At 40.7% G+C, this 15,207-nt stretch overlaps 1 protein-coding gene across 1 annotated transcript in view; it reads right to left on the reverse strand.

Annotated features, from left to right (window-relative positions):
- Positions 1-288: 288 nt before the first annotated feature.
- Positions 289-15,207, reverse strand: part of NYAP2 (neuronal tyrosine-phosphorylated phosphoinositide-3-kinase adaptor 2) — a 169,062-nt gene continuing 154,143 nt past the window's right edge. The window contains exon 7 of the mRNA XM_065672667.1: positions 289-516. Coding sequence (XP_065528739.1) covers positions 289-516 — 228 coding nt within the window. The remainder of the gene's footprint in view (positions 517-15,207) is intronic.

The raw sequence follows: 15,207 nt of genomic DNA on the forward strand, positions 1-15,207 counted from the left end.
TATATATATTTAAACAGTGTATCAGTTTGGGTGGCTTCAATATACTGGTGAAATATTTACATTTTGATATCATCTGGATCCAAAAAAATCCCGGATAAATATGTATGCCTTAATCCAGTTGGAAACTTAAATCTCTCTCTTGATTGACAGGTGAGCACTGTATCGGTGCTTTTCCTAGGAAGTTCACCACCTGCAGGTAAGTCTTAGGTTAGAGCCTCTGCCTTATTAAGAAAGCAGGCTACCTGTGCATGGTGCAACACAGTGGAGCGCACATCCTCCACACGCCTGTCAAATTGCAGTGTCCCAGAAAACAGTTTGTTGTTTGGAATAAGGAGGTGGGCTGTATTTCTTGGTCCCAGTATTCTTTTTCCAACTCGGCAAAATAGGCATGCTGTCCTGTTTGCAGAGTCCTTTTTCTGATTTCTGCCGAGCTTTAATTTCTTTGCAGAGGCAACGTTTTTTCTCAATCATATCCAGCATTGTATGGTCCCCTTGCAACCACTGCATACACGTCACCTACAGGGTGGGAGGGAAGGAGTGAGAAAGAAAATAAGGGGGAATAAAAGAAGAAAGAAAGCATACAAATAACTATTTTGGTCATAAACTGAGTATGTTGCTTTTTTGCAAAGTTAACATTACTCTCATTTAAAACACTAATTTGTTTGATGAACAAAAACATCTTTATGCCAACGACAGAAACAAAGTCAGTCTTCATTTCTAACTTCTACTTTATGAAAAAAATGGGTAATAAAAGGTCCCCTTTTTAACTTCTCCAGGGCACTGAAAGCTAACTAGCACTGGGTGGATGTTAAATGATGGAATAGATTTTAAAAAGGCACATGGATCTTAACAACGTCCTTAAGTTGTGGAAATAAAAAATTCTATATGCTGAGACCTGTGTTTTTTATTGCCTTCCAAATCCAATCTGTCACATTAAAAGCATGGTGTTAACACTTCTGAGTATCAAGCTAAATATAACTCTGTGTTTAATTTTTTTAATGATTTAATGAACTCCATGCAAATTATATGGATTAGTCTATCCTATCTTGTGGTAATATTTCATTAACTAGAAGTCACCAAGAGTTTAGAAACACCCTGTTTTCTTGCATCTAGAATACCTGAAAACATGATCCTGATCCAAAAAGAGGAGGTTAGAATACCTTTAGTTGTAAGTACACGTAAGTATTTACATGTAAATACATGTCACAGCCCTGCTGAAGCCTAAGAATGTGGCTTCATTTGAGTTCATTGGGGTGCTCACACGACTGAAAATGTGCGTGCCTTCAAAGGCTTTTGATTGGAACCAAAATTGCTAACACTAAACTATCCTGAAAGGGCTCTTTGTGTTTGGATCCCACACTGTGTACCTGCAAATCAGAAAACTTCCTTTCAACACTTACTTTGCAAATCTGAAGTGATGTCTTGAGTCTCCCAACATTTATTTTCCACATTAGTCATAAATTAAGGATTTATGGGTAAGTAAACGCATGCCATACATTCGCAGGGGCTGTCCAAGTACATCACTGATCTTGTCACGAAAATGCGCATGTAATACTTTGGCAGCATTTTGTGATTCAGGAAGGAAATGTATGTTTATTAAAAGTGTTTGAGTACATTTAATAATTCATATGCCTTTCATTCACAAATCTTAGAATACCAAGCATGGACACACACCAGGTTCCTAGAACTGGGGGCTGGTTTTCTTAGAAGCCAGTATAGAATCTTTCATTGATTTTGGTAGGTTTTGTGGCCAGCTTGAAGCTTATTTAGAATTTATTGATAAATAGAGGACATGTTCAGATTTATAGCAGGAAGCAAAGCAAACGGAATAAACGTGAGCAAGCCCACCAGAAAAAGTGACAATAAATTATGTACTCAAACAGAAAAATAAACAGAATACAGACATAGGCATATTTTTTCAAATACCTCTGTTAAAAACATTTTAAGGGGTGACACAGGATAAATGAATTTCAGATAGAATTACTTTCTTTATACTGAAGCAAAAAAATCTTACCTTATACATGAGTACTTTGAGTAAAACAAGTTTAAATCACAATATGAATTTTGTTCCTGAACACTCTTAGGAATTTAATGGGCTTTAAGCAACCTGCTCTAGTGGAAGGTGTCCCTGCCTATGGCAGTAGGGTTGGAACTAGATGATCTTCAAGGTCCCTTCCAACCCCAGCCATTCTGTGATTCTATGATTCTGTGATTCTGTAATTCTGTGATTTAGAAATACACAGGTAATCTATTGGTAACATGCCCTCATGAAGGCCTGAGCTAAAAGTCTTCTGGAAGCCTGCTGTGCCTGCTCTTCCTAATCACATTTCAGGAGCTATCCAACTTTTACTGTGGTGCAGGCAGGTACGAGGCATGTCATCTGCCATGGCTGTGAGACTTTCTCTCCTTGGGTGCCCAGGCCTGGTCCAAAACTCACCGACTGAACCAGAGATACTCCTCCCCACCCCTGGCTTGACTTCACAGGTCTTAAGACGAGGCTCTGCCTGAAGCAGATTCTCTGCCACTCTACTCATAAGTGACAGGTTAGTACTTACGCAGCAGTGTCTTCATTTTGGCTGGGTCCTCCTATGTGGGGCAGGACAGGGACACAGTCCGCACACGATTCATTACACAAAACATTCACAACACACAGCTGCACACCAGCTTCTGGGCTGGAATTGATGACAATGGTGCTTGAGTAAGGGTTTCTCTTCTAGGCATTGGGAAACACCTTCTCTTTCATAACTCATCATGTAAGTAAACAGACTATGTGCTAATAGCAAATCCTTACAGCACACTTTGTGCTCGTCACCATGCATCACTAGCACCACGCAGCACGTACTACAGTCACCCTGAGGGTGTTACATCCACATCACCCCACTCTTGCTGCTGTACTACACTCAGTGCCATTGCCAACACAGTGTCTTCTGGTAGCTAATCTCCTTAATGGGATTTTGACATGCTAAACTCTAAATACCAGTTGCAAGGTCCCAAAGATAGAAATAGTGTTGCAGAATGTATCAGTTATGCAGACACTCCGCCATCCCCTGCAAAACAGACCCTAAAATAAACCCAAGTGTAGGCAGCTCCAGAAGCCTTATTTTATACTAGCCACCACATTGTGTTGCAGTTAGTGATTCAAGTATTATGGAAAGTTTGAGGGTTTCCACTTTCCCAGGCAATGATTTTCAAGACCACCTGTTATTTTTTTAATGTTATTTTTGGTTTTGGTTAACTCTTTCATATCAGCATCTTCTTAGATGTACTGTCCGCATGGTAACATTCCTCTGCTGTAACTGCATTCAGGTAATGGCATGTGCAGCATGAACGTGCAGAACTGGTACGTGCAAAGTCATTTGCTAAAATAGACTAAGTGAACACACATGATGTTGAAAGGCTTGGGGAAAATTTGCTGAAAAGTGAGAACAAACGTTGAAGGATTTTACTGGATGGTTTTGCCCAGATCCAGTGTTACTGTGCAACAAAATAAAAATACACTGAACAAGGGTGCACGTGTCTTGAAGGTGCAAGACAGGCATAAGAGGAAATCACCAGCTTGTAGATGAACGAACTACAGAGATGACAATAACCATGTTGCTAATACAAAATCCCAAAAAGTGTTAACTAAATTTTCAGTGTGTCCTAGAGAAATTACAGGTGCTAAGGCTCATGAGGCAGCAGTCAACCAGCTGTTTAATCACATCAGTAACCCTCAATGACTTCATTAGTAGGGCTACTGAGGTGTTTAAAGCTAACATGTTTAACACTGTGGATTTAGGCCTAATCCTTCTTGTGACTAAACTGATGGTGCTCACAGTTAATTTCATTGCTATTTTTTTTCATATTCCCTCTCCTTTCTGGCTTCAGCCTGTTCCTCTGGACATGCACGTGGTTGTTAATATCCCTGCTATATCATAACAAGGGATTTGTTCAGTGTGAGAGGCACAAAAAATGATGACTTAATTTACGGAAAAAAAGTAGAGCATTCATAACATTATACAGCTATATAGCTCTTCTGTTCCCGAAAGAAATTCTCACAGAACGTGTGGAACAGTACTGCAGCATTTCAGAGGTTGGCTGCAGATGTGGATGGTAGGCAGACAGGCACAGAATGCACCAGCGCTGGAGGTAACAGCCGAGGAGACACAGTGCAGGAGAAGCAAAGCTGGTTTTGACCAAAGAGTCTTGGCTCAAAGCCTGTTCTTTCTGAAAAGGGAAGAAAGACCCAGCAGCTAATGTTAGGATGGTATGGAGGGATGGCCCGGAGATTCCAGGATGTGTATCAGGTACTGCGTCACATAATCTCCTCTGAATTATAAAAATTGCTGATTGTACATCAATTTTTGTTTTGATGGAATTTTTACTCATTAAATTATCTGGGGCATGAGGAAAATTTTGTTTGGTTTTCCTTCAAAATCAGGCAGAGCAAGCAAGTGAAGGAAAACACCAGACAAAGGCCCGGAAGTTTGGACGTTCACTACGAGGTGCTGGAGGTAAGCTCAAACCTTTGCTCCTAAGCAGGCAGCAAAAGCTATGTGATAACTTGGTGCGTAGAAACCGTACAGGAACGTAGAGTGGTTGGATAAATTCTCTCACCTGAACGGTACTGACCACAAATGTAAATGAGGATGTCTTACGAGGTCCTGGTAAACACATAAACCCTTTGGTTATTCATTATGTTCTAGGGATTGTTTGGGGTTTTTTAAATCTTCTTTAAAGCAAATGCTTGACCCAAACTTAGGAGGTAAGAAACTTCTTCCACTATGCAAAACTGAATTCCCCTATACAGTTTTAATCACCATTCTTGAAGGCCTTAGAAGAAACCAATCTATGTTGCCACCTTATTTTTATTATCTGCCCTTATTTTTCTAGTACTTTTATTCCAAAAACATCAAAAGTGAATTTTCTTAAGATCTGTTACATACTCTCAGGTTCTGTGTTTGCAGTGCTGTGGAACAAGGAGTAATATTACAAAACCATCTTAGAACTAAGAAAAAACAACAACTTCACACTTCCTCAAAACAGTGGAAAACGTTTTGTCTAAGAAAACCTTTCTAAGTAAAGAAAGATCACTTCTGGTGAGTACTTTAATGAATGTGAAGATCTGAGCAACAAACTAGACAAACTATCTCCCTTCTCTGGAAAGTGCAACCAGTATATTTTTGTGTGTAGGTGACTCCAGTAGCTGTGGGCCTGCCTTAATTTCTTCTTACCTAACACAACTTGAGTTATTCCAGAAAGATAAGCAGCAGTCCTGACGGTTTACAAATAGATAACAGGTAGATAATGCCTCTAAGCCAGACCACAGAATTCTCTTGGAGCAGAGGTCTGACAGACAGAACATCTACAGTTCAACTGTTTTTAGAGGTCAGGACATGGATCCAGAGGTCAGTACACACTGTATCCATCTGAATTTACTGGAAAAAAGCTCAGAATCCCAAGGAAAACTCAAAACAGGCTTTGGGGAACAGTCAATGACTCATGCTGCCAGAAACTCCCTGGTGTCAAAGCAGATTACTTCTGTCTTCTCTACAGGCTCTGCCCTGGCCCTGGGCACCCTCAGCACTGGCCGTGGAACAATGCCTGCGCAGCTCCAATCAGCACTGGAGCCATGGCATTCTGCACCAGCTAATTCACATAAGTGCTCAAAATATGGGTGTTTAAAGGAAGCAAAAGGAATGTAAATTAACATAGTTCTTTCCCTGTTCTTCACTAAGCAAGATAGTTTGGTCTGGCAGAGAGTAATAGTTACAGATGGAAAAAGAGACACAAAAATACTCTCCAGTAATACCATTAAGCAGCTACTGACAGATAGAGTTACTCTACACCTGCTAGCTGTGCTCACCAGGGGTAGGAAACAGTATTTTGGGTGGTGAATATTCACAATATGAGGCAAACTTCCTGGCCCTTCAGAAAATGGACTTTCATGATAGCAGCACCAGGCAAAGTGCATCACTAGAGTGCATAAGCAGGTCTGTGTACTGAACACATGTATGCTACTGAAAAACATACGCCAATACCTGTAAGTAATATACAAACCAAATGATCCCACATAGTACAGTCTTTACAAATGAAAAACATGAGGGGTGTGAAAAGAAAAATCTGGGGGCTGGACTGAAAGTGCAGAGTGAAAAATCCTCAGTGCTGGCCTGGGACTCTCTTAGGTGTGCTAAGTTTTACCTGTTTATGTGTGACATAAATATCTACACAAATACATAGATAAATCTCTAGCCTAGATCACATAACTCTCTTGGAGCAGAGGTTTGACAGGCAGAACATCTACAGTTCAATTGTTCTTAAAGGACAGGACATGAGGTCAGATGTATGTGCCACATAAGTCTCACATCCCCTGGTCTCAAACTGAGCCCTGCGAAACCTCAATCATGAGCCCCATGCAGTGGGCAGGCAGGTGCCCCGAGCTTGTGTTTGTGCTGGGATGAGAGAAACACAAATTCTAGGAGTGATTCTGCTCCTCCAAAGTCAGGCCACGAGGGTGAAGCCTAGGTAGGGCAAAGTCATGCTAATTCCCAGTGCTGAGGGGCATTTCAGAAAGCCGATCATTGAAAGGTGCACTGTAATTTTTCACACAAGTGCATGTGAAAATATGTGGGGATAAAAATGCTGTGAAGGAGAACTATTTGAAATATTGTAGGCAGTCCTATTACTAGTCACAAAGCTAAAAAATGCTGCTTATTTTCATTAATTTTTCAGGAAGCTTTTCTAACATTTAAATTGACCACGTGGTGTTTCATTCTCTGGACAATTCTGTGAGGGGGGTTTGTTTGTGCTATATAAACCCTTAATGCCATAAAACAGTATTTTCCACTAAGATTTACATAAGGGCTTCAGACAACACCATAGCCCGTTCACATCTTTCTCCTCATGACATCTCGGCTGGGAAGTTCTTGGTTTGCCTATTTTCAATGCTGCTGATTTGTTTGGGGTGAAATTGGAAGCTCTGGGCAGTAAGAGAGCCCCACAAATCAGTGCTGCTTCCTAATAATATTTTCCTAGTACTATAGGCTCCCACTTACTGTGCTGAAATTGCAGAGGTTATGGCCTGAGGAAAAGGATGTTCTCTTCTGGCCCTTGTGAGCATCTCCCTCTCTTGCTGGATGGGCAGAGGGTCTGACTCTTCATTTACAGGAAAGACAAGGAAAATCACATCACACATATGTGATTGGGGATGTCATCTACAAATACCCTTTTCTTTGTGATAGAATAAAATAGAATGAAAGTCTAACAGGTGATGTGAGGCTATAACAAAGTGATTTGAAATCAACACAAAATACAGTGAAATAAAAAATATCAGCAACATTTGGAGGAAATAATTAGAAATGTCTCCTGGATCTGTAAAGAAAGCGATCTCTAACAGTGCAATCTGTGTGCAGTGCTACACATCATTCAGCAGAGCCAAGCATGCTGGTTTGTTTTGGCAGGCTACAGCGAGTGAAGAAGAAAGGCTTTCTGAAAGCCACTTACCATCCTCTGGGAGGAAAAGGTACTCCCTCCCTCTTGCCTGTTCTCACACAGAAGTTTTCAAACTCTCTTTCTCACTGAAACTCGCGACGGCACTTTTTCTGATGCAGATGGGGTCCCAGCCATCCGGCTGGGTAATTCCACTCAGGAGGGTGGGAAATCCCACTCCTAGAAGGCGGTCATGTGCCAGGGGTGCTAGTGGAGGGCTATGTTAAGTAGCAACAGTTACTTCACGATCTGCTATCTGATACTCTTAGCTTGACGTGGAGGTCCTCCTTAGCACACGTTCCCAAAATGGGAGTTGTCCAAGGCTGGAGTTGAGCCAGAATGAGGTTTCACAAAATCTGAGCAGTGAGATCCTCACCCGTTTGAAGCCAACAGGAACATACCGGCTGACTTCATGGGTCCAGGAATTCGACTACAGTTTGTTCAAACAAACAGTAAAAAAAATATCTCAAATGAATTAAAAACCCATCAGAAGAGCACTTGGAAAATTATGCTGGACAACATTTCTTTTGCTAACGGTCAGCTATAACCATTGCACTGCAGTTGAATGTTGTTACCTTAATGGCTGCAAAAGTCGGTGACGGTAGAACTACAGGCTAAATCTGCAGTCGTTTCTTGCTCTGTGACAGAGGTACTCTGGAATAATATTGACATGAAAGAGCGCAATTTGGCTCACGACAAATGTGACAGTCATTCATGTTGCTTTGTACTGCTAACCCGTTTTCCTGTTACTGGTAAATTCAAAACAACAATTGATTATTAATACAAAAGTGATTAACAGGAACTGTGTGTTCAGGAACACGCGGGATGTGCAACGTGAGCTGTGAAAGCAGACACCGTCTGTGCAATTCGCAGTGCATGGTAATGCTCCCTGGGGACACTGGATAACGCAACTGCAAATTATTCCCTAGAAGTGCCTGAGGTGCTCTCTAGAAGGTGTCCCATGGTGCCAGCAACCGCATTAGAATGATCTTGTGCATTCACATACTTGCATCACAAGCACACGCAAGGTGCTAAGCGCTCACAAACTACCCTTTCTGGCCTTTCACAAATTCTTCATTGCAAAGGACAAGAGTGACATCTCGTTTTCCCTTTAAGCACTCAGGAGAGAATTCCTCCAGCACATTGTTCATAATTTTGACAAAATAGCTGAGTGGGAAGGAGCAATTTATAATCTTATCCTGTATGTTTAACATTAAAAAAATTCACTGACACCTGCTATTCCAACTTCTGAACCTGTATATGCATTGCATTTTAGGGCTATTGTGACGTCTGAAATGCTGTGTTTAATGTTTCAATTTACATTATTCTAAATTTCTAAACTTCTGGAAATATGTTTTCTTACATACTATAGGAAAAAATGAAAAAGAGTCCCTGTAAAAGCTGCTCTACCACTTAACGTAGTAACATGATGCAGCACTGTAAGAAAACTCTGGACACCTTTTTCAAACACAGGCCTCACTAGAGGACTTACTACATTGTCTTGTGCTCTATGGCCTGACTAATCCACCGCTTACAAACAGCTGACAGGAATCTTTGCAGTTCCAGGAATTCTTGAAGATTCAAGATTATGAGCAATTAATACTTCTCCTAAAATTATATTAGCAAATTGTTAGTAAACCTTCAGCACCTCTGATTCCAGACCTGTAGTTTCATGATTCATTGCTTCCAATTACTAAATGTCACAGTTACTTTACACAGAACCAACCCTGTACGTGCTCCTATGCCTGAGTTTTCCAGTAACCCCTGGACTATTGCTGGTGCTATCAATAATGCAAACTTTATATGATAAATTCACCATCCCAATTTCCACTTTCACACTGGCAATCAGTCTAGCTATAGATCTTCCTGACCTTGCATTATTATCTTCTTTGGAAACATATATTTTTCTCATCTAAGTGTTTCTTTTTTTAACACCAACTTGTCTGAAATGTACCGCTTGATCTACTGTTAGTTAACACGTCCTGTAAGTGCTAGCACACTTGAAATAAGAGCCTGTAAAGTAACTCATATTAGGAACATGGTGTAAAGTTGCCTCATGCATCTCATTTACACAGTGGATCATCACAAAGTGCATTCCTCGTGAGATCACTCATGAAAAATCAAAGCTTAATCTATGCCTTTGCTAAGCAATAAATGCAGAACTCAGGCAACCCGCCATGATACATCCTGTCATTTACTGTAAAATAGAATGGAAAATTCAATATTACATTAGGTCAATCACAGGAGGGACAAAGGACAGAATACTCTGCTGGAGTTCAGTGACGCAGAGATCTCCTGCAAACTGTATTTTGCAGTACAGCACCTGCAGGGCAATGCTCTAATGTCCTAGATTTCCTTGAGAGGTTACTAACCCTTTCTCTCCACCTCTTCTGCTTGCTGGAGGTTCTGCTCTGTTGCTTGTGCGCCTTAACCGCTCATGAACCAGGTTTAAAACAGCAGGACAGTTTGTGGCAGTGACCTCAATGACCACTACAGCTGGCCCTGCCTATGACAGAGTAACCACATTCACAGTACAACACACCTGTGATTAGTGCTTTTTACTCCAAATCATGGTAGGTTTGAAAACCTGCCAGATCTCAAATCCTATACTGAGATGAACAGCCTGTCCCCCTTTAAGTTAAGAGATGCATGGAACACTAAGAGCTGCTGGTGGGCAAGATCCTTTCCTCCTCTGAATCCAGCCCCTGCAGACTGCAAAAGCTCACATGTACAAGGCAGCTGAGGGCAGCAGGATGCATGGTCTTGATATTGCTTGTGGTCACCCACCAGAGGCCAGGAAGGACCCAGAAAGTGAATATACAAGAATGAAAATGAGTGGAACCAAGGCCAAGACTTTGGAAGAACTAAGAACTGTGAGAAAGTGGGCATTGAGGCCAATCCTAAAATCACAAAAATGTGATATGGGGACACCACAAATTCCATGTTTTCCGATTTTATTGGACCTCATTTTTCCCAAGCTAAACACACACGCATGAGCTTCAGCACCCTTTCTATTGAAGTTAGTATTAGAACTCAAGATTTAACTAACCTTTATTGCTGGGATGGCTGAAGAACCTCACCACACTAGTTTGCCACCAAAGCCCCTGAGTCTGTATTTCTCTAGCATTTTCAATAAAACGGTCACAAAAATAATTTTAAAATTAAAAAAAGATAAAATGATCAACTTCATCACTGAAACGACCAATGCCTGCATTTCCACTTGTTTTCTGTTAGGTGATCTAAATACATAAATATCACCGGTACAGACTGTGAAGTTGCTTTGAGAAATTTTGAAATATATTCTTACATTTCTCCTTTTCTGATGGTAAAATTCAGTCAATGAGAACTTGCTTAGATTTAATTAATTATTCTATTGATTATGTGGGGGGACATTTAGCAAAACACGACTGAAAACAACACTGAATGTACAGAGATGATCATATTATTGTAGGTGGTCACAACTTTCTTTTTAAGGATGCATAAACCCACGACTGACAGAGATCTCCATTTATGATTAATATCTAACTCCAAATTAAAATGCCGCTTAATGAACAGTTACTAGAGGTAGAAACTGCACTGAGAGTTTTTACATAATCCAAACCTGTAAGATCCTGCCTTAGTATGAGATACCACATCTGCTCTACCCTCACAGCAACATCACGCAATTTCATTTATATCAGGAATTGCTAAACAATATAGTATCCAAATCTAACAGAGACACTGAATTTCCTGACATGCTGAATAGCTGAGATACGGGAATGAAACTGACACTGGCATCTGCATGTTTGGGAAAATGGCATTCACTGGGTGCAGCGGCTCCCTGCACCTTGTTTCTGCTTTTTTGATTAGAAGGCAACTCCAAAATGATGGCATTGGTTGATACAGTCTGTGACGCTGAATTGGCATTAACCCATTGAGAAGACTGCAACACACTAAACCACAAGCACAGGTCTGCTGAAACAGCGCTTCGCTTGAAGGCTCCCCCACAGGGAGTGAGTAGGCAAACTCGACTTAGATCTCTAGAGCAAGGAGGAAATTTAACTACCCATATTAAAAGGAACAGCTAATGACAATACATAGTGAACAAAGTGTTAAGCTCTGTGCTAACCTATATACACACATCACCTTAATGTAAGCAAATTGTCAACCAGCAAAAGGGCGCTGTTTGATTACATTTGTGTTTTAACATTTGGCACAAAAATCAGGCAAGAGCCATGATCTGACCAATATTAAATTAAAAAATGCATATTGCTGTGTCTTTTCTCATTTTTATTCTCTCCCACTGTGAATTACACAATTGTGATTATAAACCTCAGATAGTACATGTGTTTTTGCAGACTTTAAAAAAAGAGATGGGCCAACAAAACCCAAGTGTCCACTCATTGCCACTGACTTGCAAAGGCTTGAGATCAGGCCCATAAACACTGAGGTGCATTAGTGGAATGTGTCCTTTCCCCATCCTATGTTTTGTTGAGGAAAAGCATTCCTTGGACATTCCAGTTATAGCTTATGTGTGAACTGGGAATTTGCCGTTGACGGGAGTGAGGTTAGAATTTAACCCTGTATCTTTAAGTTAAACACTGAAGAGGATTTTCTATTATGTGATTTTAGCTGGGGTGAAGGCTCTTCCTAGCAGCAGGTCTGTCATCCTACAAGTTCCTTAGTGTTTCCTGCATGAAGAGCTGTCTTCTGAGATTTTCCTGAGTAGCTGCTGCCACTCTGCTGCAGTAACTTACTACACACTGACACCGATCCAGCTGGACAAGTTAGCACGATGATAATACTAACTGTAAAGGAAGCAAATTTGTCACTCACAGGTCTCATAGAGAAATACACATGATTATTATCGAAGCTCCAACCCACTGAATAACAAACGTGCTCAACTGAAAAAATCAGTCATCCCCTTGATTTACAGGGATATTTTGCTATTTAAGATAAGCCAGTGCTTTGCTGCCTCAAGGCCTACATACAAGTTGCGTGCTGATTAAGAATAATTTTACAGAGGACTAATAAATGACTGTTTTAATAAATGCCAAACCAATTGGCAATTATATGTTCCTGTGGAATGCAAAGCATAAGAGTTCTGACAAACAGTGTCCACAGTGTTCCCATAAAATTGACGTACGAAATATGATATTTCCACCCTTTCCTAAGGCTCACCTGCACTGGAGAAACTTTTCTTTCCAGCCTAAGGCCCTTCTAATTCCAGTATTTATACACACAAGACATTATAGACATATCTCACCCTTGATTTATTGCAAGTCCCACATGTGAACAGTCAGGATTTGCAGCATGGGAGTCCAGCTGGTTAAGGGTGTTTCTACACCTAGGAGCTTGACCAGCATAAGACATAGAACCAAAACTATGGACTGAGGGCTGCTCCCAAACATTTTTCAACCTTTCAACCACAGAAAACTGCCGCGAGAAACACGAGAATCTTTGCAATTTTGGATCTGTTCAAATCATCATTCTGAAGAACTGGAAACCTTAACATTAGTAAAAATAATAACCTTTTAAAGTTCTCATTTAAAATACATGACATTTTTATTTTCATTGTTTAACAAGACAAAATGGGAATAAAAGTAGGTTATCAAAAGTGGGTGCTGGCATTCATACCTTTTTATAATTGGCATACACATAATGTTTATGAATAGCCACACATTTCTAGTGAGAGACTATGAACAAACACACGTACATATACAGAGATATATAAACATACTATACATACATACATGGGTGAATATACATATTTATGTGCATACAGTATACAGACAAGATACTATACAGGTACAGTAAGTGCAATATACTGTATAAGGCTATACAAACACCGAAACAGTCTGGTGGAATGGTGACAACCATGAGAACAAAGCTTGAATGGTTTGTAACATAATGCAGATGGTGGGGAAAACCTTGCTGTTCCGTGCCATGTTTTATGCATCAGGCACACACAGTTCCAACAGAAACCTGGTACGATACATTCAGTTCATATACAAAAGAGGTAAGACAAGTGGGGGCACATGGAGGGGACAGAAATGCATATGAGCAGACTAGAAAGGTTGTTCTACCTAGAGTACAGAATGTTTGGTTCATTTACAGAGAATGCCTATATATAAACCCATGCTTCCATGAATTCATGCCATTTTTATTTCTATTTTTTTCCTTTAAATATTATAAAATTCTTGCCCTGAGTTAAACATAAATACACACAGAAGGGGGGGGAGGGAGGGGGAAGGAGGAAATTGCATGCTTGTGGGTTACGTTTTTTTAAGGATTTTTTTAACAAAGGCACAATGTCTTCAATAGTGGTTGCAAGACCATTTGAAATAAACTTAGCAATCGCTGTTGTTCTGGTACTGCATCCTTCTTAACATGACTAAACTAACCGCACACAATAGTCTCAGAACAAGTTTTGAAGTGAATTTACAAGTTTTGGAAGAGAATAAGTAAATTTATGACAAACACCTTAAAGAGAGATTCCCTGAAGAGGAAGGAATGCTACCAAATCAAATTCCTCTGTAGGCAACTTACTGATGTTTGGAATTAAACCTTCTCGCATAAATTACACTATATGTTTGTTTATTATTACTGCAAGTTGTTACTTATTTTTAGTATAAACATGGTCAATGCTGTAAGAGCAGCTAATAATGAGTTGAAGAACATCCATATCATTTTTAGTTTCTTGTTGTAGGCAGGACAGGACAGTGATCTCACTGATTCAGTGTTTTATGAGCTGCAAGAGTTACAGCTTAGGAACACTTGTTCAGTGATGCCGTAAGACTTCCAAGGCATGTACCTTCCCGTCTCATCAACTTGCAAAAATTTTTCACTGGAAATATTAGTTATTAGTCTCTGTGTATGCCCTGTTACATCCTACATACCTGTGCGTGACTCTCAAAAGAAAGGTCTGGTCAAAGGCCAAGTTTGGCTGCTGCCGCATATCTGAACCCTTGGGCTCCAGAGGCACACAGTTCTCACCGTCTTCTGAACAACTTCCAGGGCTGTGGGGGCACCTCACCTTCCAGGGAGCAACCACCTGCATTGTGCTGCATCAGCTATGGCACCTTTCCCCATAAACTTCTCTTTTGAGGTAAGACTGCTTTCTCAGTACTTTGTCCCAACACTATCCAAACCAGGTACAACATAACAACAGCCTGCAACCGCAGACCCCGCAGATGAGATCTTCTCATGCCTGTCCTATGCCTTCTAAAGAAATTGTCACTCACAATCTGAGAAACAACTAGGTAAAGACAGTAAAAAAAATGTTGAGTGGCAAGTAAAACCCCTCATAAATGATGCACTTCAGTCTTTATCTAAATATTGCTGCATTTGAAAGGTTTCAACATCTTCTCTGAGGAAACTGGTCTCTTTCTGTACTCTGCTGGCCAGCTTACAAAGCCCATGCAAGAACAAGAAGAGATCAGAGTAAGGTAATGGAATATTCTTCCTCCCACTCTGTTCCAGCACAGCTGAAATAGTGGCAGCCAGCCCAGCACTTGAGGGTGAGGAAAGGTATGAGGACAGACTCTAGATCTGGTGCTCAGAGACAGGTCACTCTGTTCCTATGTCTGATACCCTCTCTGTAGCATTACTTTTCCTGCGGCTCACCTGCTTTCACCTGTCACTGCTTCTCCCTGACATGTCTTTTTTGTGCCTAAACACCATGCTATTGAGCAGTATGGAGAAAGAAAGTCACCAGAGCCATGCTTGGGACTTGGGACCTACCGCAATAGTAGCGCATGC

This window comes from Lathamus discolor, chromosome 3 (assembly GCF_037157495.1).
Source record: "Lathamus discolor isolate bLatDis1 chromosome 3, bLatDis1.hap1, whole genome shotgun sequence".
Classification (NCBI taxonomy): domain Eukaryota; kingdom Metazoa; phylum Chordata; class Aves; order Psittaciformes; family Psittacidae; genus Lathamus; species Lathamus discolor.